Source organism: Panthera onca, chromosome B4 (assembly GCF_046562875.1).
Source record: "Panthera onca isolate mPanOnc1 chromosome B4, mPanOnc1 haplotype 2, whole genome shotgun sequence".
Classification (NCBI taxonomy): domain Eukaryota; kingdom Metazoa; phylum Chordata; class Mammalia; order Carnivora; family Felidae; genus Panthera; species Panthera onca.
This window is the reverse complement of record NC_138345.1, coordinates 24,401,097-24,422,202: the sequence shown is the minus strand read 5'-3', so window position 1 is coordinate 24,422,202 and position 21,106 is coordinate 24,401,097. Positions and strand designations below refer to the sequence as shown.

The following is a 21,106-nucleotide window of genomic DNA, read 5'->3' as shown; positions in this document are numbered from 1 at the left end:
TCGTGGTAAACAGTGAAAACACAGTTGGGAGTAAACAAAGCAGAATGCAATCCTATATACACAGTATGACTGACTGGGTACAAGAGTAAAGGGGATGAGGGAACTGCAAAGATGGCTGCCTACAGTAAGAGGTCAATCCTTTTTCCTTTTAAGATTTCCTTTGATACCACGGTTTCAATGTTTAACGATTTTATGTATGTTCAAAACACAAAAGTTGAGGGCCAACAGTCAAAACGCCTTCTTTTAAGATTTTTCTTTGGCAGATTTCCAAAGGTCATGGGAAGGCAGGCTCTCGGGGGTGTGATGCCCAGACTTGAAGCACAGTGGGCGTAGCTCATGACTTTTAATGATAACCTTTGGACTAACTGCTCTGTGTGTATTATGATTACATGTATGCATACACCCTGCTATTCTTCACTTCGGAGTGGGAAAACCAAATCTGGCTTTTAAAATTCTTTTCGAAATGCTTATTTGCAGCTGAAGTTGTTCTTTGAGGGCATTAAAGTGTGGAAAAGGAAGATGCCTATACCAGTGGACTCTGGTGACTCAAAGTCAGAAACTACTCACCACAAAGTGGATTCTTAGATAAATGCTACCTCTTCAACAGGGAACTAAGTGGCAAGCTTGGGGAGGAAGATTTGGCAAATATAAAAAAAACGCCAGAGGAGTGAAAGTCAGTAACTCACCGGGAGTTATTATGATGGATATTACACGCCCGGGCCATTAGCACCACAATAATTGGTCGAAAGGCTTTTCCTTTACCATCGAAGTAGTATTCAGACATTTCCTTAAGTTCGGTTGTAGATATGACTAGTTCCTGGAATAAAGTTTCTCTGTGTCAATATGGCATCACAATGGCACAAAAGTCAACAGGATTTTTTACAAAACCCTGATTTGATTTCAGTGGACTCAGTTGTATTCAGTGTACTCATTTCACTTGAGAGATTCAACACTCAGCTGGAAAAGGTGCTAACACTGTATTGTCACAAAACTGGCTGTCCTGCAGCTGGGCCACAAGCAATGCCTGGCCCGCCTGAGTGGCCTAAGGTAAGGGCAAGGGTGAGCAGTGCCGCCTGCCCCTGTGACTCCAGCAGACTCCAGGCATGAGCAGGAAAGTACCAGGTGGCCCAGGGACTCTGGGTCAGTAACAGCTGGCTACAGTGACAGCTGGATAGGGGCAGGTAGCAGCTTGGAAGATGGAGGGGAGAGGACAAAGGCAGGGAGTGTGGGAGCCAATGAAGCAGGTGTTAAAGGAGTGTCTGGGGTGGGAGTCAAAGCTGTGTACCAGGGGCAGGAAGACAAGGGGACAGCCAGGGAGAAGCAGGGATCAGTAAGCCTGACTCAGCCAGACAGGTGAAAGGTTCACAGAGGAAGTTTCAGACACAGTTTGCCAGACTGTAAGGAGCTTACAATTGAGTTGGGAAGATAAAATTTCTTAAAAATATAAAATGTTCAGAATGGTAACTTGGGCGATGACATAATTAAATGAAATGTAGTAAGGGGTACCTGGGTAGCTCAGTCGATTAATCGTCCGACTTCGGCTCAAGTCATGAACTTGCAGTTTGTGAGTTCAAGCCCACATCAGGCTCTGTGCTGACAGCTCAGAGCCTGGAGCCTGCTTCAGATTCTGTATTTCTCTCTCTCTCTCTCTGCCCCTCCCCTGCTCACACTCTGACTCTGTCTTCTCTCTCTCTCAAAAGTGAGATTAAAAAAAATTAAAAAAAATAAATGTAAATTAAATCAAATGCAGTAAAAGTTCAGAGAAGGGAAAAATCAGCATGGGCTAGAGAACCAACTATTTAATGGAGGGTATAAGCTTTGATCTGGGATTAAAGAATAAGAAGGATTTTGATTCATGAAGAGAAGGGAGAGACTTCCAGCCGATGGACATGTGTTTACTGTACCTGCCTCTCACGGACTTGCTATGATGAACCACAGCTTATGTACCCAAAGAAATGGGGGCTAAGAATGGACCCAGAGGACCATCAGCCAGGCTCAGGTGAACACAGTACAGTGGGACAGGCTTTAACTAAGATAGCGACTTTAGTACCAGACACAGTAATAAACGCAGAGATTGCAAAGTAAAATGAGTCCTATAAGGAGCTCAGTCTAGAGGGTGAGAGGTACAACAATAATACACAGTGTGATGGGTGCTGCTCTGAGATAAGCACAGCTCCTCTGGGAGCACAAAGGGGGCACTGCTGCCCCCTTTGGAGGGGGAGGCAGGAGAGCAACAGTGACAGGGCCACAGAAGCAGCAGTGGCCTGGCCTAGACTGTGGGGATGGAAGGCAAGAAACAGACAAGGAGGACATGAAAGGAGAAGAGGAACAATTCCAGGATCCTGCCTGGGGTTCTCAGGCGGCACCTTCAATGAACAGGAAAAACAAGAAAAAACAATTAGGAAGGGAAAGCAGAGTTTCAGATAGGTTACATTTGAGACAGTCATGGACATTCCATGGAGCTGACCAGGGAGTAGTTAGATGTGTGGTTTTAAGAGAGACAATTCAACCTGGAACAGACATATTATTTGGGAAGTGTCCACGTTGTTGGGAGTGGTCAACAGTGTCCAGTGTTCAATAAAGTCACAGGAGATAAAAACCAAGTGTCCACTGGATTTAGCAGAAGGTGCTACGGAAGCTATGGGCTGGCAAAGGCAGTTTTAGAGGGGAGCCTGGAAAGGAAGCTGCAGAGGGACGCTGGAGGAAACCTGAAAGGGCCAAAAGAAAGAGGCAGGGAATACCGTACTGGAAGGGAAGGGGGAACAAGGCTCAAGGGATGGCGCTTTAAAGGATGAACAAACTGGAACACCAACATTGGCTGTGAGAGAGGTGAAGAGGGAGAGCCTGCAGAGAAAGGAGAGGGAACAGGCAATGGCGGGACTAGTTCCTAAGGCACTGAGGAGGCAAAGGGCACGGGACTAAGCTGGAGGCAAAGGGAGGCCTGGAAAGGCCTTTCCTCCTGGAAAGGGAGGGAACATTTACCTCACTGAGGTGGGAGGAAAGCATGCAGATGGGTACGTAAATGGTAACAAAGCAGGTGTCCAGAGAGTGACTCCTAAAGATCTCCCCTCAGTCTATTAAATAGGAAGTGGCCGTTGCTATGAGAACAGGAGAGTAAGGTAAGGGTTTGAGGAGGAAAGTGGAGGACCCTGAAAGGGAAGGAAGCTAATGAGGGGCACATGAATATTTCTGGGCAGCATCTGAGAATCCACCAAAAGTTTTGTGGATAAAAGCATTTAATACATAAAGCCCCATTTGGGGGCAGTCTGGCACTGATCTTCAAGCACTTCAATATGCCTGGAGCAGGTGAAGGAATAAGGGAGGGTAAGTACCGGTTTTTTCAGTTCCCCAGCTCTGTGATAATGCCACTCTGGATGGGGACATGTACTGTACCCTCCATACCGCCCCCCTATGTTGCCCAAGAAACATTTGAAACTTGACACTCATGAATCAAGTTTGCAATGACAGTGTACACAATTCTAAGAAATCAACATTACTGACAGTACTATCAAAGCTCTCTTACCTTTCTAATGTCTTCATACAGATCTTTCAAGTCTCTCCAACCGAGTTTGAAAGGATCGGTGTATTTCTCACCACTCCGTGTTTTACTACAACAGCACGCTGCTGACGTTGTGTGATGGAACCTGGGACAAGCACGAAGCACACAACGTAAGACTGAGTGCCATTCTATTAAGTGAGATAATTTCATTTTTAAGTAAGAATTATATACACATATTCATATACATATACTTGCTGGAAATTAAGCATGAATGGTCATTACAATTTAGAACACACAGAATTCTGTTCTTGCTCAACAATACATAAATAGCTTATTTTTATAACCAGGAACTCGAGAACCCACAAAATCAAATACTAAACTAGTTTATTGTGTTCTGAGTTTAAATTTTATTATACTCCCATTTTTTTGAAAAGGCAGAGGTCACACAGAGCGATACCGTGGCACATAGTGAGACAAAATAGTCAATTTGTTGGAGTAGCCCCCCACAGTTTAGAACAGAAATTTACTGGCAATATGGCTAATAACTTTAGTGGTTGTAATACAGATTATAAACTTACCGTGACATACTATACCTATTTGAAAAAGCAGATGTTAAACTCTTCACAAGATTAGAGTAGGACATCTACAAAATAAAAGCATTAAGAAACCTATAAGAATATTCATGCAAAAATTGTTTATAATGCCAGATAAATAAAACCTCCATAGTTCATAATAAATACAGTCTTTAGTTGTCCCTTGTAGGTAGATTGCAAACTTCAGAAAAATGATAATAAAATTACCTTATTACAAAAGCAGTATTTGTCATTACGGAATATATAAGAAAAGAACACATCTATAATCTATCCCTTTCTCAAAGAAAGCTAGTTTCTATATTCCTATCTATCCTTTCAGATTTGAAAAGTAGTTTTAAAACAATTTCCTTCCATTTAACTAAGATTGGTCAGAGAATAGTAAAGATTTATATTCTTCAACCAGTTTAAAAAAAAGAATAATCAAGCTCCCCCAAGCATCAGCCTGGATGGTGAAAGGGAAAAAGATTTCAATGTTGAGGAAGGAAATTTCCATTGCTAAACGAACACTGCCTATTTTATTTTATTATTATTTTTTAAAAATATGAAACGCTTCACAAATTTGCGTGTCACCCTTGTGCAGGGGCCGTGCTAGTGCTAATCTTCTCTGCATCCTTCCAATTTTAGTGTATGTGCTGCCGAAGTGAGCACGAACACTGGGAAACATGCTGGGAAATAGTACTGCCTGATCAGCAATGTTAAAAAACGAGTTCAGTGGCACATTTTGAAAATATTAACTTAGAGATCAAGAACAGAAGACTACAAAGAGATTTAGGGGTGGTGACAACAAATGTTAGTTCCAATGATTACTGAGCACTATTATGGGCCAGGAAATATGACAGGCATGGGGGACCCAAAGATACAAACTGACGATCTTAAAGAATTCAGGGACACAGTCATTTCAAAAATTACTAATATACTGGGGTACATGGCTGGCTCAGCCAATAGACCATGTGACTCTTGATCTCAGGATCCTGAGATCAAGAGTCCTGAGAGTGAGTTGGAGCCACACCTTGGGTGCCGAGTTTATTTAAAAAAAAAAAAAAAAAAAAAAAAATTACTGATTTACCGATTTAATGTGGTAAGGGCTCTGTATTTAAAGTACCTATTTTGACAAAAAGGACAAATTTAGCGCAAAAAAAAATAAAACTAATCCACTCTACTTGCAATAAAGTCTTACAAAGTGCTTTTATACTATGACCCTCATAAGTACTTGCTTTTATAGAGCTGGGGAACTTGAAGTTCAGAAAAGTCAAGCCTGAAAAACTGATATACAGATATGTTAACAATATATCAAAAGGAAAAAGCATCTACAAAACCGTATGTATTATGTGATCGCAACAAAAATTTTTACATACGTGCATGCACAAATAAGATACACAATGGGGTTTAAAAGTGTACAAACCAGGGTATTAAACATAGTCATTTCTGAATAAATAGGATTGTGGGAGTTTTTTGTTTTATTCCTTTTTTGCTTTTATATTTTCTGACTTTTTCCTAGTGAACACATATTGCTTTACACATATTAAAATGACAATAAAGGTTGACTCTGCCAGGCAGGCAGTCACCAAGGAAGACTGGCTGAGTTCTAGTCGTTCCACAATAACATTATACATTCATTAGACCAATAAGAACATTTATGATGTCCCAAGAAAGCGAGGTGATCTTTTGATTTTACCATTATATGACATTTAACCTACTTGTTTCAGCCTTTGTAATTAATTCATACAAATTCAGTATTTCATTATAATACTCAGTTTGAGACCTAATCTAACCTGGGGCGAAGAGTTAAAATTACACAGCTAATATGGAGTGCTCTGAACCACTAGGCAGCCTAATAGTTATTAAAACCATGGTCTTTGGAAGATGGATCTTGGTTCAAATCCCAACATTTCCGGGCCATGTTACCTTGTGACATCTTTCTGCTAATACCTACTCACGGAGAGATGCTGCAATTAATTCGGAGAAGTTGTGTAAAGGTCTTAGCTCAGAGCCTAACACACTGTACACATTTAATACAGTCTTTGCATATCTATAGTATCTGCAGTATTTAATGTCTACTCAGTCAAGGTATCTTCTGCTTTAAGATGGAGCCATGTTTTCCAAAGGAAAGCTTGTGCACTGTTGGTGGGAATTCAAACTGGTGCAGCCACCATGGAAGACAGCACAGAGGTCCCCCTAAAAATTACACAGAATTCCCATATGATCCAGTAATTCCATCACTGGGTATTTACCCAAAAAATATGAAAATAAATGCTAATTCGAAATGGTATATGCACCCCGGTGTTTATTGCAGTATTATTCACAATAGCCAAAATATGGAAGGACCTCAAGTGTTCATTGATGGATGAATGGATAAAAATGCTGTGGTACATATACAATGGAATATTATCCATTAAAAAGAATGAAATCTTGCCGTTTATAACAACATGGATGGAGCTAGAGAGGGTAATGCTGACTTTCTAACCGAAACAAGTCAGTCAAAGACAAATAGCAAAGGATTGCACGTGGAATTTAAGAAACAAAACAAATGAACAAAGAAAAAAAAGAGACAAACCAAAAAACAGGCTCTTAACTACAGAGAACAAACTGCTGGTTACCAGAAGGCAGGCGGGTGGGGGGATGGGTGAGATAGGTGAAGGGTGATGATCAACAGTAACATTTCTCTTGATGAGCACTGAGTAATGTATAGAACAGTCAAATCACTACATTGCACATCTGAAACCAATATAACACTGTTAATTATACTAGAGTGTAAATAAATCAATAAAAAGGAGTGTCCAAGAAAACAAGTATCCAGTGCCATCAGATGGTGGGTGCCAACATCTCTCCCAATAATGCCTTCCTCTGTGACACTGTAAGTATTTGAAGTCTGGCTAGGACTGTACTGAAATGGGTCCCAGCAAAGCCCGGAGACTTTCATTTCCCATATTCTCTTTTTAATGTCGGTCTGCGGGCCCAGTTGCTATTCTGTCCCCAAATGTCCATTCTGGATAAGTTGTGACATGTATCCACCTTGTTACAAAGCAGACATTTATAAATGCTACATATTTCATACAGGTACATGGTGTCTGAAGGGTACATGGGAATATGAAGTGTCCCAAAGCCAACCAAAACAGAAAAGTCCTAAATTCAATAAACTTTTTAAAAACGAGCCTTGTGGATGAAAGGAAAACATAATAATTACTGTGTGACTGGAGAAGTCTCTAAAAAGGACAGTGAGTAGATAGATTTTGCTCAGTTTCTCTAAACAATATGGGCCTACCCATGGCACGTGGAGAGTCAATCAGTGCAGGAAAGACTCATGAAGCCACAGAACATGTCAATTTACAGCGGCTAAACTGGCCGGAAAGGGAGAAAACTGACTGGGCCCAAGGGCTGCAGGGCGGAGAGTCAAGCAGTCATGGTTAGTGCTGAGATTCTTACTCTACTTCAAGAGGTCACATGAAATCAAAGTTCAACGTTTCTCTACTTGTGACATCCTCAGGCCTCTTCTCCTTGCTGTGACCTTCTACCCCGTCCAGGTAGGCTCTCCCCGGCCGGGAAGCAACTACCGTAGGACTGAAATCCGGTCCACTCTGAGCATCAGCCCTACACGAAGCCTCTTCCGCCTATTCCGAGCCCACCTGGATCCGCTGGATCCCAGAGCGCTCAGAGCACCTTTTGCTCTTAAGTCCTAATTAACAGCGCTCCTCCAGAAGCCCTGGGTGTAAATCGAAAGGAAACAGCTGCATTCGGTCTCCAGGCTGCACTAGGTCCACAGGCCAGGAGACAACCTGGCTGCCCTCCCTCCACTTTCCCTGAGACCCGGCTCCTCATCCACCGCTATTTCCCCAAACCCCAAAGCGCCTGGGTCCCCAGGACCGCGCTTTGATGACTCGCGCAGGGCGCCCCAACATCAGGCATACGCCCGGCGGGGCTCGGGCCCATCCCGGGGCCCATCCAGCCCCGGGTCCCATTGCAGCGCAGCCTCGCGGCCCCCTGCCCCGGCGCACTTGCCGCGCGTTCCCATTCATATTCATCCGTGCCGCTATCACTGGCGCGGTGACCTCTGCGCCCCGCCGCCGCGCCCGCCTCAGGGCCTCCTCACCTGCACGCCGCCGTCGGCAGCGGCGGGCGGCCCGGGGGGCCCCGTGCGGCCCGGGGAGCCGGGCCCGGGGCTCCGGGCAGCCGGCCTCCAGGAGTAGCAGCGCCGCCAGGGCCACCGGCACGAAGCCATAGGGTCCGAGTCTGAAAGCCGCGGCGGAGCGCTGGCTCCGCCTGTGGCCGGGCGGTCTTCCCCCCGGGACCCGGAGCCGGAAACTTGGCACAGGAAGTGCTTCGACCTCGCCCCGGGCTGCGGTAGCTCGTTCCAGAGCGGGGCTAGCGCCACCGGCGCTTCCCCGGAAGGGCCTCGCGGAACCTTAGGCGCCACCGCAGCCCTAAACTTGCGGGGGTGGCCCCTTGCCGGTCCCCGTAACTAAGCGGGACATTTCACTTGGACGAGCAGTTTCTCCCGAACTCCTGCCCACCCTCCGGGAAGCTAGGAGCTCCCATCAGACATAGCCAAAAAAAAAAAAAAAAAAAAAAAAAGGATCTTTGGGGAACCGGCTGTTAACAATTGCCACCGTGCGCCAGACTCTTGTTCCGCGTATTTAGACAGAGCTATGACTCAAAGAATCAGATTCCCGTTTTGCTGTCTGATCCGGGGTCTCGCGTTTCCACGGCTGCTTCTCTTTGGCGTGACCTGCCCCAGCGTTGTCTGCTGCCTATTGCTACCTGACCTCGAGGGAAGTGCCCACCTCTTGCTTCTTTCCAGAAACAAGTCGAAACACGAGCTGGGCTATTGTGAGGCAGAAGCTAAGTTAGCCTTGTCTCTCGACTTTTGGACTCTGTCCTCTGAGAACCTTTTAGGTATATGGTGGCATAGTTTGGCGGTGTTGCTCATAACTGGGTAGGAGTCCCACCCGTGGGTGTACTGAGCTGTGTGAAATTGCTTAGTATTTGGTAATGCTGGATGTAACTTGCCAGTGTGGGAGATACCGGAGAATGTACAGGATTAGTACCTGATGTGAGTTAGAAAGACCTTTCCTTAATTCTATAGCCAGATCTACTTCTCTCATATAATGAGAGAGCGCACTTACATCAAATCCGTGCTGCAGTCATTCAACATGACACAAATAGGGCCAATGAGAGAAAGTGTAGGCATTTTGGATACAGAATGAAAGAAACATCTGTCTTCAAAAAGTCACCGTTATGGGGAAACAGACCAGCAAAATAGGCAACTGCAATTCTCTGATTTTTTTTCCCTCTTCTTTTGAACCATGCGTTTTGCATTTAAAAAGTGAAAGTGCCCGTGGAATAGCTGAGCACATTATTTTTATATTTATATTCAAAGTGTTAGTTTTTACTGAATAAAAGCGTAAAATAAGGCTTATTTAAATAAGCCAATTTTATGATTTCCCCCCCAATCTTAAAAGTAGTATGTAAAAAATAATATGAGGTGCTTTACAAATAAAGGTTGTTTATACACATCTATGGCTTATCTTGATATAGGTCTGTATATTAAATATTCAACAGGTACAATTTGCGGTGGTAAAGTGTAGCAATAAATTATTTACAACAATGCTACTACTTAGATACTATCATTTGCCCTTTTTCACACACAGGGAAACATGGCAGAGTTACATGTCTTGCCAAGCTCCCAGATACAGCACTACACCATTCTGTCCGGCCATTTTCATTTGGAGATTGTTTTCCAGGTTAAAACAAAACATCTGGCTCTTTAAAAAAGATATTTTATGGCTAAGTATATAGCCTTATGCAAGGCTAAGTTGGGGAAGCAGATGAAATTTGTGAAGGTTTCCAACATTATAGATAGCTAAACTTTTGATGAAGAATAACCCATCAATAGGACATGCAGAATACAAGTAGTTCTTTTGACCCAACTAGGCTAAACATGTGTATACGAAGTTAAAACCACCGAGCTGTGTAAGGAACTGCCAAAGAGCCGACTCTTGTGCACAGGCTAGGAACAACTTGGGTTGTTTTGACTGCACTTCTAGGAATGAAATAACCAGTACTGACTGATATAAATGGAGCAAGTATGTAATTGAAAGCATTTTTGAAGTTATTTTTTCAATGTTGGAAAGTTGACTATACTTTAAGACATTTTCTTTCCACAATGATGATACTGTTCAAAACATTATCTATGGTAGGACCAGGTGTTATACAGCCAAGGAGAGACTGTATACATAATACTATGTACATCTTAACTGTGTCTTGATTCATAATACTGCATGAAAACATCTCATCTTGATGTTATTAGATAAATGATCAATTATCAAGGTGACTGTGGTAAGAACATTTACTGAGAGAAGAGGTTCAAACATAGTTGCGCTGAAAGATTAGCAGTTTTTGTGGATTTCATATTCTTAGCTAAACTGAATTCTAAAGAATTTAATTTTGGAATTATTGAAATCTCTGAGATCTTTAGAGACTTAATATACATTTGGAATTTTCTCTTGGGTTTGTAGTGTATGACTGATTATTTGGGTAAAGTGGAGCAAAGGTAAGGAAGGGTTGGGTGCCTCTGAAGCAGCTGGCCTCTTTTTTTCCCTGACCAATGATCACATATGACTGACTAATCAAAATCATGAGTATTAATGAACAGTATATATAGCCTGTGCTCTATTAAAATGTTAGGGCATCATAACAAATGCATAAATTATAATTTAGTCTATTTCCACACAGTGGATCTCTTAAAAGAGACTCAAATACATTGTTGGATCTTCTACTTTTAATCATATTGTCAGGTTTTCTGTGGCAATGCTAAAATCATTTGTTTTTTGGTTGGCTACCCATTTGTTCCCCATGATGTGCCTTCTTTACCATGTATTTAGGGGAAAGTGTAAAGGTTAAATCTGGTCCACATTTGCCTCTTTTTATACTCCTATGGGAAAGATAGATAATCACTCTTATTTCTGTTACAACTTGCCATTTGGTTCACCTAGGCTTGAGTGGGACAAATAAAAGTTATGCCAAACAGTTGAACTGATTGTCCCAATGCCACCTTTCTCTACTGATTACAAATATCATTTTAATTATATAGAGCATTCTTAACATTACTTTGGACTGTTTCTGTGCTTTTCACTGAGTCCCTTTGGTCTTTGCATCTATCTTAACCTTTTAGTTATCATATTCTTTTTTTTTCCTATTTATTTATTTATTTATTTATTTATTTATTTATTTAGAGCAAGTGGGGGACAGGAGCAAAGGCAATCTTAAGCAGGTTCCACACTTAGAGCAGAGCTCGACCTGGGTCAATCCCCACGACCCTGGGATCATGACCTGAGCCAAAATCAAGAGTCGGATGCTTAACTGACTGAGCCACCCAGGTGCCCCAGCTAATTGTGTTCTTATAATTTATAATATGATAGGAAAACTCCCATTTCGCTCTAAAAAAATAATTTTTATTTTTCAAGATTTACACTTTAAGATGATCTGTTTCTTCGGAAAAACTCTACTGGGATTTTGGCTGGATATCCATATGTTTATTAAATAATTTGACTACACTGACATCTTGATAATATCTCTATCCAGAAACAAAATTTTGTGTCCCCTTGTTTTGTAATTTTAGTAGTACACCTACCGTCTTCTGTTTTTTTGTTTTAACTCGTTGGTTTTAGGAAAACATTAAGATTTTAAAAATTGAATGTAAAATAAAATATGTTGAGTATCTAAAGCATGTTCAAAGCTCTCTTTTTTTGTACAGCTTTTAAAATAAGGTAGATGTGCTTTACTACGTGTTTTATACATTTAGTAAAACATCTGTTGCCTGGTATTAGAATTTATGTGCATATCTGTTCCCTTCAGTAATTACGATTTTCTGAAGGACAGAAAGAATGTGATTAACTGCCTAATATTTTTTGGTTGGATTCCATTGAATTGGCTGGTACTATAATTGTAAAATTGTAATGCAGCTCACCTCCGCTTTATTTATACATTCTTATTTATAAATATGTTGTGCATCCTGTTGTTCTCCTATAAATGAAAATCCTTGAAGACGGTATGTGTCTTGGTTTAAACTTTTTCCATCTCCCATCTTCTTGGGTGGTTCCATCTACTGTATTAGATGAATATTGGATAGCTATGGTTGAAAATGATAGAATAGGCTTTAACCCAAGTGGGAAGAAAATAGCGGTATAAATTAATTTTCCTGAAGAACCGTAGCCCTTCTAAGGAATATTAATGCTATGTTTGCAATAAATGAGAACACTGAGTTTTTTTGTGTTTTTTTTTTTTTTAATCAGCTGTGTTGCCAGTTGATCCTGTTAAAGAAAATTATGTTCGTAAAGTGAAAAACTGTATTTTTTCAATTGCCGTCCCTACTCCTTTGAAATCAAGAGTACGTCTTGTAGCAGTTTCAAAGGTTAGGCTTGATTTTTTTTCACAACACAGATACTTAATTCACTGTAAATTTTGTCTAAAAAGATGTTCATACTTTTTAGAGTTGAATTGTTAGTCAGGTGATAAATGTCTATCTTTGTGTTTAAAATTCACACACACTTGGAGTATGTCATTCTTAGAAATCACTTTTTGCTATTGATTCCTGGAGCTAGTACTCCATTTCATCTTAAAGTTATCTTACAGGAAAATACACTTTTTGGAAGAAGGGGGGTAAGTAAGTTAAATTCTTAAAAATGGGCTCTAATAATAGATTCTAAATTGTTCTCTCATGATACAATTGAATTGGGGAATAGAAATAAGACATTTTCTTTTTTTCTAGTTCCTTTAAAGAATATGAACTAGGAAAAATATTGTTTTACCATGCATCACAAGAAATACCTAAAAAATTTTAAACTAAGAACTAATTTTCCTAAATAGCATAAATAATCATATAAAGTACGATACATCTCTCATGAAAAAATATTAATGTACTTTTGGAAGAGCTTCTTTTAATTTTCTTTCTTCCATCAAGTCTCCTTTGTTAAAAGTTCTTAAAGGATTACTTAGGTTTGTAAGGCTTTTTTTGTTTGTTTGTTTTCTTGTTTTTTCCTGCCTCAGGAAGTTCTAGAAGATATTTTGGACCTTGATTTATCTGTCTCAGAAACAGATGATTTTATCCAGCTTGTGAGTGGTGAAAAGATAGTATCTGGATCCATTCCATTGGCTCACAGATATGGTGGCCACCAGGTAGGAGTAGCATCTGCATTACTTCCCTTATGTAAATACAAACAGTTGGTGGAAATGCTGTCCCGTTAATGAAGTTACTTTGCATTGATTCCTTTGTTAGTGTATTGAGATGTCAACAAGGTGTTTCTAGAAGAATGTGTCATCCTAAGATGCTCATAATTAGCTGATGTGATTTCTTGCCGTGTTAAAAATAAAACCCAAGTTTCTTTGATGGAATTGAGAAAACCGGGGCAGCACCAATATAAAATTTCTGTGAATTATCGCTAGGTAACTCATTTGGTGAAGTTTTGGCAAGAGATTTAGGTAAAGTAGCACAAAAAGTCAATATAAAATCTCAGAAGGATAAAGAGATTATAGTTTTGCCAGGACAGCTGTACAACAAAGTTTTAGAACTGCTAGAAGCTGCTAGAATTTAATTAGGACTAATTGGGGGTATTATGTATGTTGAAGCAATTAAGAATGTGCCTTCTAGAAATAAGATATTGAAGCAAGTTCAGGGTGTGGTGGTATCTGACTAATTAAAAAAAAAAGAGAGAAGGAACACAGGACTAATTGTTGAACTTGCTGTGACTTTCCTGTGAACCAGATAAGATTAATTTAACACTCTGGGTGGGGGTGGGGGGGGCCTGGGTGGCTTAGCCGGTTAAGTGTCTGACTTCAGCTCAGGTCGTGATCATGGGTTTGAGCCCTGCCTCGGGCTCTGTGCTGACAGCTCAGAGCCTGGAGCCTGCTTTAGATTCTGTGTCTCCCTCTCTCTCTCTGTCCCTCCCCTGCTTGCACCGACTCCTCTCTCAAAAATAAATAAACGTTAAATTTTTTTTAATTTAACACTCTGATTGTCCCGAGGCTGGTTTACTCTGGAATAATTTTTAGGAACGGTAACAAAGTGTAATAGGGTGGGAGTAAGGATTAAGTTAGGAAACATGAAAAGTGCTTCCATGATACCTATTATAATAATGATAGTATCAGGCTCTGGTCTCTTGGGGGCAGGTAATTCCTTTCAGATTTTTGTTGCTTTCATTCCTCAGTGTCCTAAGAAGCAAAAGCATCATAGAAGCTAAGTTAACACAAGCTTGAGAAGCAAAGTGACATAGACCACTAGTTAGAATTGAGAAAGACTTTAAGGGTCATCTGTGACAAACTTGAACCTCAGTGTGTTGATCTGTAATGTGCAAGGGTTGACCAATACCATTCCAGGAGTTGTGAGAAGTGCTGTGGCAAAGAAATCCACTTACTTTAACACTCCATTTTTCAAACATACTTGACTGCAGGGTTTTATTGTGTGCTGTTCTTAAGGAATAATTATTAACATTTTGCTGAACTATGTTTCTCAATTTAGAAACTTCTGGACTATATGATCCTTATGGTTTTGTTTTGTTTTGTTTTAGCTCCCAAAAATAGGGATCCCGTGGTTCAAAAAGTCATTCCCCATATAGGTTAAATTTATTAGCATTTTGTACCAGTACTCATGTGTACTGTTAAAGTATGAATGCAAACCTTAAGCCCTGCAGAGTTTTGTTAAGCTGTATTTTTTTGTAGGTTTGCTTTGTAATATAGTAAGTTAGATGAATCTTTTATCAATTTCACATTTCATCTCTTCTCTCTTTATAATTTGAAATTACAAATATTTATAAGGACGGCTTTGTCCTTTTGAACAATAAATGGTTTCTCTTTTATTAACAGAGAATTACCTTCTTATTTCCCCTGACTTCACTCCTGGCTCTGGATTCACCATTCTTTCTACTTCTTTTTCATGGTGTGGCATATACCTAATGTATTGTCAATTTTAGAAATTGCCGAAGCACCTCTCAGATTTGTGCTCTTAGAGGTATTATGTAGCTGAAATTAATGGTGATCTGTTCCTGGTTAAGATGAAAAAATACCAGGTAGATTTTTCTCAATTTCATGTTTTTCTCTCAAAACTATAAACATAGTTTAAATATTTCACAGCTGTTTATAGAACTCCGTTTATGTGCCAGGAGCTATAATGGTGAATGAGACCTGTCCCCTTTGTTCAGATTGTTAATACTCTAGGGGAGGGGACAGATAAAGAAACAAATTCTATAACATCCAATTATAGAACATCAACAAAACATGAAAGGGGTAAGTATAGGAGTTATGGGAATTCACAGAACCACCTTCCTAGTCCCAGAAAGTCAGAGACCACTTTCTGGTGGAAGTGACATGCATGTAGAAAATGGAGTCCTGTCCAAGTTAGCAAATCACTGTTAGCAGTAAAAATAATTGCCAACTTAGGAGCACTTGCATATAGTACAAAGCATTTCTTAGCATTCATTCTTACACCTGGCAAGGGTTATCTCATTTTACAGAAATGAAAGGTCAGCCTCAGTGGGATTAAGTAACTCAAATTTCCATAGGTAGTAAGTGGCATAACTGGGAGTTGGGCAACTGCAAACAGAAAAATTTGGAAACAATCAATCATGCAAGTTCAAAAGCAATTTTTTGAGTTACAAGTATGTTCCTGATTTCACACTGCATGCATATAATATTGGCAAACCTTCTATGAATAAATTGTTCCTAGTTCATATTCTGGAATTAAATAGATCAATAGATCAGTTCTAAGTATTCTACACCCAACAAGCTTGAGCTCAGCTGTAAGATGATGAAGTTAATTATGTCTTAAATTTATATTCTTAAAATAAATTTCACTTATGTTTTATTGATTGAATTTCATCTTCACCTTTATTCAAGTTGTTATAATCCTAAAAATGCCATTCTCAATTTAAAAAATTCTCAATTAAAAATGTACCTAAAGTACCTAAAACCATCAGAAACAATTAAAAAAATTTTAATGTTTATTTATTTTTGAGATAGAGCAAACAGGGGAGGGACAGAGAGAGAGGGAGACACAGAATCCAAAGCAGGCTCCAGTCTCTCAGCTGTCAGCACAGAGCCTGACACGGGGCTTGAACCCATGCACTGCAAGATCATGACCTGAGCCAAAGTTGGATGCTCAACCAACTGAGCCACTCAGACACCCCTCAATTTTTGTAATGTTTATTTTTGAGAGAGAGAGACAGAGACAGAATGCAAGCGGTGGAGGGTCAAAGAGAGAGGGAAGATACAGAATCCGAAGCAGGCTCCAGTCTCTGAGCTGTCAGCAAAGAGCCTGATGTGGGGCTCGAACTCATGAACCGCAAGATCATGACCTGAGCGAAAAGTCGGACACCTAAACAACTGAGCCACCTGGGCACCCCAACCCATTTCTCAATTTTGACAAAAAAGCTTTGGCTGTAAAATTACTATGAAAGCTTTAAGGGCTAATAAGCATGAATAATTTCCCTTTTTCTCCCTTAGTTTGGGATCTGGGCAGGTCAGCTTGGGGATGGAAGAGCCCATCTTCTTGGAACTTACATGAACAGGTACCACATGTTTTCTGGTGTAGTAGCTTTTCTGGTGAATATTAACATGAATCTTCTAATACTTAGATTTCTTTGTTGTTGAAGGCAGGGTGAAAAGTGGGAGCTCCAATTAAAAGGCTCAGGAAAGACCCCATATTCCCGGTACAGTTTGATATTTTTTTTTAGTCATCTAAATAAAAATTGGTCTTGTCTTAATTACAACTGAATATCTTTTTTGTCTTATTTTCCCTGAGAAATGGTGATGGCAGAGCTGTACTTCGTTCCTCAGTGAGAGAATTTTTATGCAGTGAGGCTATGCACTCTCTCAGAATTCCAACCAGCAGAGTTGCAAGGTAAATCAAATCCTTTTTCCTCAAAGCTAACTTTCAGGACTGCATCACGTTATCTCCCGACGCGTATCAGTAAAGTGAGCAGACAAATCTCTGGTAGCATGATTTCTCAGTGTTTCTGATGGTTTTAGGTACTTCTTGGTAGCTTGCCAGCAGCTAAGCGCTAACTTTAATTGTTGGATTCTCTTATGTTTCAGTCTGGTTGTAAGTGACGATGAAGTATGGAGAGATCAGTTCTACAATGGAAACATTGTGAAAGAACGAGGTAACAATGGTTTTTAGGATACTTACATACAATTAGCCTAAGTTCTTAAAGAGTAACCGATACTGGACAGCTCTGTGTCGGGTCTTCTTAAAAGATGGCCCGTGGTTCTTCAAGATGTAATTGCCGCTTTATGATGTTACCATAGAATATCCTTTCTCACATCCTTATGTGCGTAGCCCTTTGGTTTCAAAGAGCAAACATCTGGGAAGTGAACAAAAATGGTTATGGACAGCCAGCAAAGTGTTACAAAGCCAGGGCGCCAAAGTTCATACGCTCCCTTCTGAGGAGAGACCCTTAGACCTTTCCTCACAGCCTCATTGCTCTTACTTCATGCTCACTTCCAGTCGGTTCCACTAGCTTTTTCCTCAGCCTTTAGTAGGTCAGAAATAAAAAAAAAAAATTAGGAAGAGGTGAGAAGTGTGGAAAGGGAAACAGTGAGAGAAACTTGACCCTGAATCTCTGGGCAGGGAGAATTGAAAATCAGTACGAAATACATTTTATTTCTTTGTTGTTTGCTTATTTTTTAAGTAAGCTCGATGCCCCACGTGGAGCTTGACCTCACTACCCTGAGATCAAGAGTCACATGCTGTACTGACTAAACCAGCCAGGTGCCCTAATAATAAACTCATTTAACAACTTAAACAACAGAGTTATTGAGAGCTGCTGACAGCCCTACATGCTCTCTCGGGTCCTGTGGACGTGACCATATAACAGAGCAGGATTTTTACTGATGTTCTCAATGATTCACTAAGTGCATGTTATATTCTTTATATTTCATGCCTGATATGTTTTGACAAGATTTTCATAAAAAAACAATCCCCCTAAAGTCTTCATGCTTAAAGGAACGAAGGATTATTTATCTTTGAGATTAGGAAGGACTTTAGTAGGGGGAGAAGGGGAGGGGCCCATGGAGTAGGGAAAGAGGGAGCAGCAGGTGTGGTATTGGATCCTGGCAGAGCAGGACGTTTAGTTGCCTGGGATAGACTTCATCTTGACATCTAAACACACATAAGTACAGCATTCCTTGTGGGAAAAAAAAAAAAAAAAACCCGCAAATTCTATTTACTAGTTGTTTTACTACTATAGTCAGGACAGAAGGCTGTGAACACTAACACAAAAATGCATAGACTCACTTTATTTCTTTAGTGTATGCATAAGTTAGAACATACACAAACATTTATTTATTGAAGTTAATTTTCAATTAGTTACACCAATAGAAGGCACTTGCAGGACTATGCCACGGAAAGCATTCACGGATTCCCTATTTCAGGATAAGTTACAGGGAAAGGGTCACAACAGAGGAGACTGGAGTCCCATGTTTGGAGCCTGACTGAGCAGCCTTTGGTGAGGTTGGAGCCTTGGTATTTCTGAAGGTGTTGTGGCTACGGACACTCTGATTCAAGGCTTAAAGAAATAGAGAAAAACCCTTGATCCTTTCTAGGGTATAAATAATTTTTTTTCTGATAAATTCAGTTACTGTATTATTTTTTATTAAAATAATTTAAATTTGGAGGCACCTGGTTGGCTCAGTTGTTTGAATGTTTGACTCTTGATTTCAGCTCAGGTCATGATCCGAGGGTCGTGGGATTGAACCCCATGTCAGACTCCACACTGAGCGTGGAGTCTGCTTGAATTTCTCTCCCTCTCCGTCTTTTTCTCTCTCATTCAAAAAAATAAATAAATAAAAATAAAGTAAATAAAATAATTTAAATTTTAAGAAAACCATATTATGCTATATTTGCATAGTTTAACTTATGCTGAAATGTTTGTTTTTCAGGTGCTGTAGTGCTGCGTGTTGCAAAATCATGGTTTAGAATTGGATCATTAGAAATTTTGGCTCATTATGGTGAACTGGATTTACTAAGGTTAGAAAATGAGGGTTTTTTTTTTTTGTTAAATGACAGAAGAAAATTTAAAAATGCTTATATACATGCTGTGAAGCTAAAATATCTTTGGTTTTCTTATAAGTAAAACCAAATATTTCAATAAATAATTATTTTTAACACTTGCTATGTGCCTAATATCACGTGGGTTTTCTAGGATGCTAAAAGAAGTGTGAGACACAGTAGACCCTTTCCCCAAGGAATTTTTAATCTCAAATGCAACTATCAACTGTGGGGGTCTGTGCCATTCAGAGACCTAGGTGGAAATGACTCAAACCCCCCACTTCTGCAGCCTGCAGAGCTCGAAAGATCTCCTTATAACTTCTGGGATTCCCACGGTTTTGGCATGTGTGAGATGCCTGTCTTGCTCTGGGTTGACCCAGACTTGAAACTTAGCCCCTTCAATAGGACAAAAACAGGGGCGCTTAGGTGGTTTAGTTGGTTAAGCGTCTGACTTCGGCTCAGGTCATGATCTCACAGTTCATGGGTTCAAGCCCTGCGTCAGGCTCTGTACTGACAGCTTGGGGCCTGGAGCCTGCCTCAGATTCTGTGTCTCCCTCTCTCTCTGCTCCTCTCCCACTTGCACTCTTTCTCTCTCAACAAATAAACATTAAAAAAAATAGGACAAAATGAACCAAACAGGAGAATTTACACAAAGCATTTAAGAACAGGTGCATCTTAGTGAAGATTTTTCTGCAGGGGAGACAGAGGATTGCTTCAAAAGAGCAAAAGCAATTCTTCCCCTTGTATCATGCAGTACAGCTTCCAGCATTTTCTGATGTCTTGGTGCCTGTGATACCTGTGCTTACAAAATTTCATCTTCCTTCAGCAGACTTAGCAAGATGCGTTTTCAGAAAAAAATTTCTTCCTTTAAGAGGAATTCTGTTTCCTTTTGTTAAGATAACACAGTTTTAAAAACTCATAAAAATTCTCATAGGCAAACTAGAATCATTAGGAATGCGGGTCCTATATTGTAGTTATGAGCTTAATAAATCCAGATTCCGCCTGGTCCACCAAGAATATGGAGAGAAAAGACATTGAGGGAAACGAATAAGCAAAGCAGAGAAGTCATCACATTGGTCACGAGGGGTCTCTGTGTCTCTTACGTTAGCAAATGTTTACTGAGCTCGTGGTCATCCCTGCTTGTTGAGAGAGTTGTCTATACTCGCTGGGCATTATTTCTAACTTCCCATTTGTTTTTTCGTTCACTTCTGCTTGGATTCTGGGTCTGGGTCTTGTCAGGATTTGCATAGGGTGCAGCATACAGCAGGTGCAGGACATGTGCACTGGGTATGTACTGAACTAAGCTGACTCTGCAACACAATCAGATGGAATCTAACCCTATCTTAGAAACACATTTCCAGTTTTGACTGGTGTTGAGGAAAGATTTCTCTATGGCTGTTTTGGGAGTAAAATCTTATTTCAGTTTTAAAAATTTAAGCTTGAATCTAATGGCTTCCTGAATGTCAAGGGTGGATTTAGATGGTTTGATACGGAGGCATGCCGATACTCTCCCCTTCTTCTCTCCAGGACATTATTAGACTTCATCATACGGGAGCATTTCCCCTCAGTAGAGGTCGCAGAACCTAACAGATACGTGGTAAGTTTTTAAAGACAAAGGGTGGTATTCGGTCTTCTCTCATTGCTTGTCAACGTCAATGGTTACAACTTATAACTTAAAGAACTAAAGGTAGGAAAGGAAAAAGAGCACTCTGAACATTTTGTTAGAGGAAGAGAAGGTGAACCACTTCAGAAACAAGACACAGATAAGAAAGTGGTTTTGTGGGACACCTGGGTGGCTCAGTCGGTTGAGTATCCAACTTTGGCTCAGGTCATGATCTCACGGTTCTTGGGTTTGGCCCCGTGTTGGGCTCTGTGCTGAAAGCTCAGAGCCTGGAGCCTTCTTCGGGTTCTGTGTCTCCCTCTCTCTCTGCTCCTCCCCTGCTTGCACTCTGTCTCTTTCTCTCAAAAATAAATAAACAT

At 40.4% G+C, this 21,106-nt stretch overlaps 2 protein-coding genes and 1 pseudogene across 7 annotated transcripts in view; 1 reads left to right on the top strand and 2 right to left on the bottom strand.

The window, feature by feature from the left end:
- Positions 1-8,401, bottom strand: part of PDSS1 (decaprenyl diphosphate synthase subunit 1) — a 42,537-nt gene extending 34,136 nt beyond the window's left edge. For 5 of the 6 annotated variants that reach the window (XR_009617617.3, XR_009617618.3, XR_009617619.3 and 2 more), the window contains exons 1-4: positions 8,180-8,401; positions 4,078-4,142; positions 3,524-3,644; positions 687-817 (exon numbers count right to left, since the gene is read on the bottom strand). Coding sequence is in view for 3 of the 6 variants with exons in the window: in XM_060659126.3 (XP_060515109.1) it covers positions 687-817; positions 3,524-3,644; positions 4,078-4,142; positions 8,180-8,308 (446 nt within the window). In the remaining 3 variants the exon portion in view is untranslated. The remainder of the gene's footprint in view (positions 1-686; positions 818-3,523; positions 3,645-4,077; positions 4,143-8,179) is intronic. The other variant, XM_060659124.3, reaches the window with a different exon arrangement.
- Positions 4,628-4,740, bottom strand: LOC132660429 (U6 spliceosomal RNA; annotated as a pseudogene).
- A 16-nt stretch (positions 8,402-8,417) lies between the features above and the next one.
- The window catches only part of LOC132695004 (protein nucleotidyltransferase YdiU-like), a 35,793-nt gene continuing 23,104 nt past the window's right edge, over positions 8,418-21,106 (top strand). The window contains exons 1-9 of the mRNA XM_078450331.2: positions 8,418-8,982; positions 12,381-12,499; positions 13,135-13,263; positions 16,582-16,646; positions 16,731-16,787; positions 16,880-16,978; positions 17,173-17,240; positions 19,018-19,105; positions 20,654-20,723. Of these exons, the coding sequence (XP_078306457.1) occupies positions 8,736-8,982; positions 12,381-12,499; positions 13,135-13,263; positions 16,582-16,646; positions 16,731-16,787; positions 16,880-16,978; positions 17,173-17,240; positions 19,018-19,105; positions 20,654-20,723 (942 nt within the window). The 5' untranslated portion in view covers positions 8,418-8,735. The remainder of the gene's footprint in view (positions 8,983-12,380; positions 12,500-13,134; positions 13,264-16,581; positions 16,647-16,730; positions 16,788-16,879; positions 16,979-17,172; positions 17,241-19,017; positions 19,106-20,653; positions 20,724-21,106) is intronic.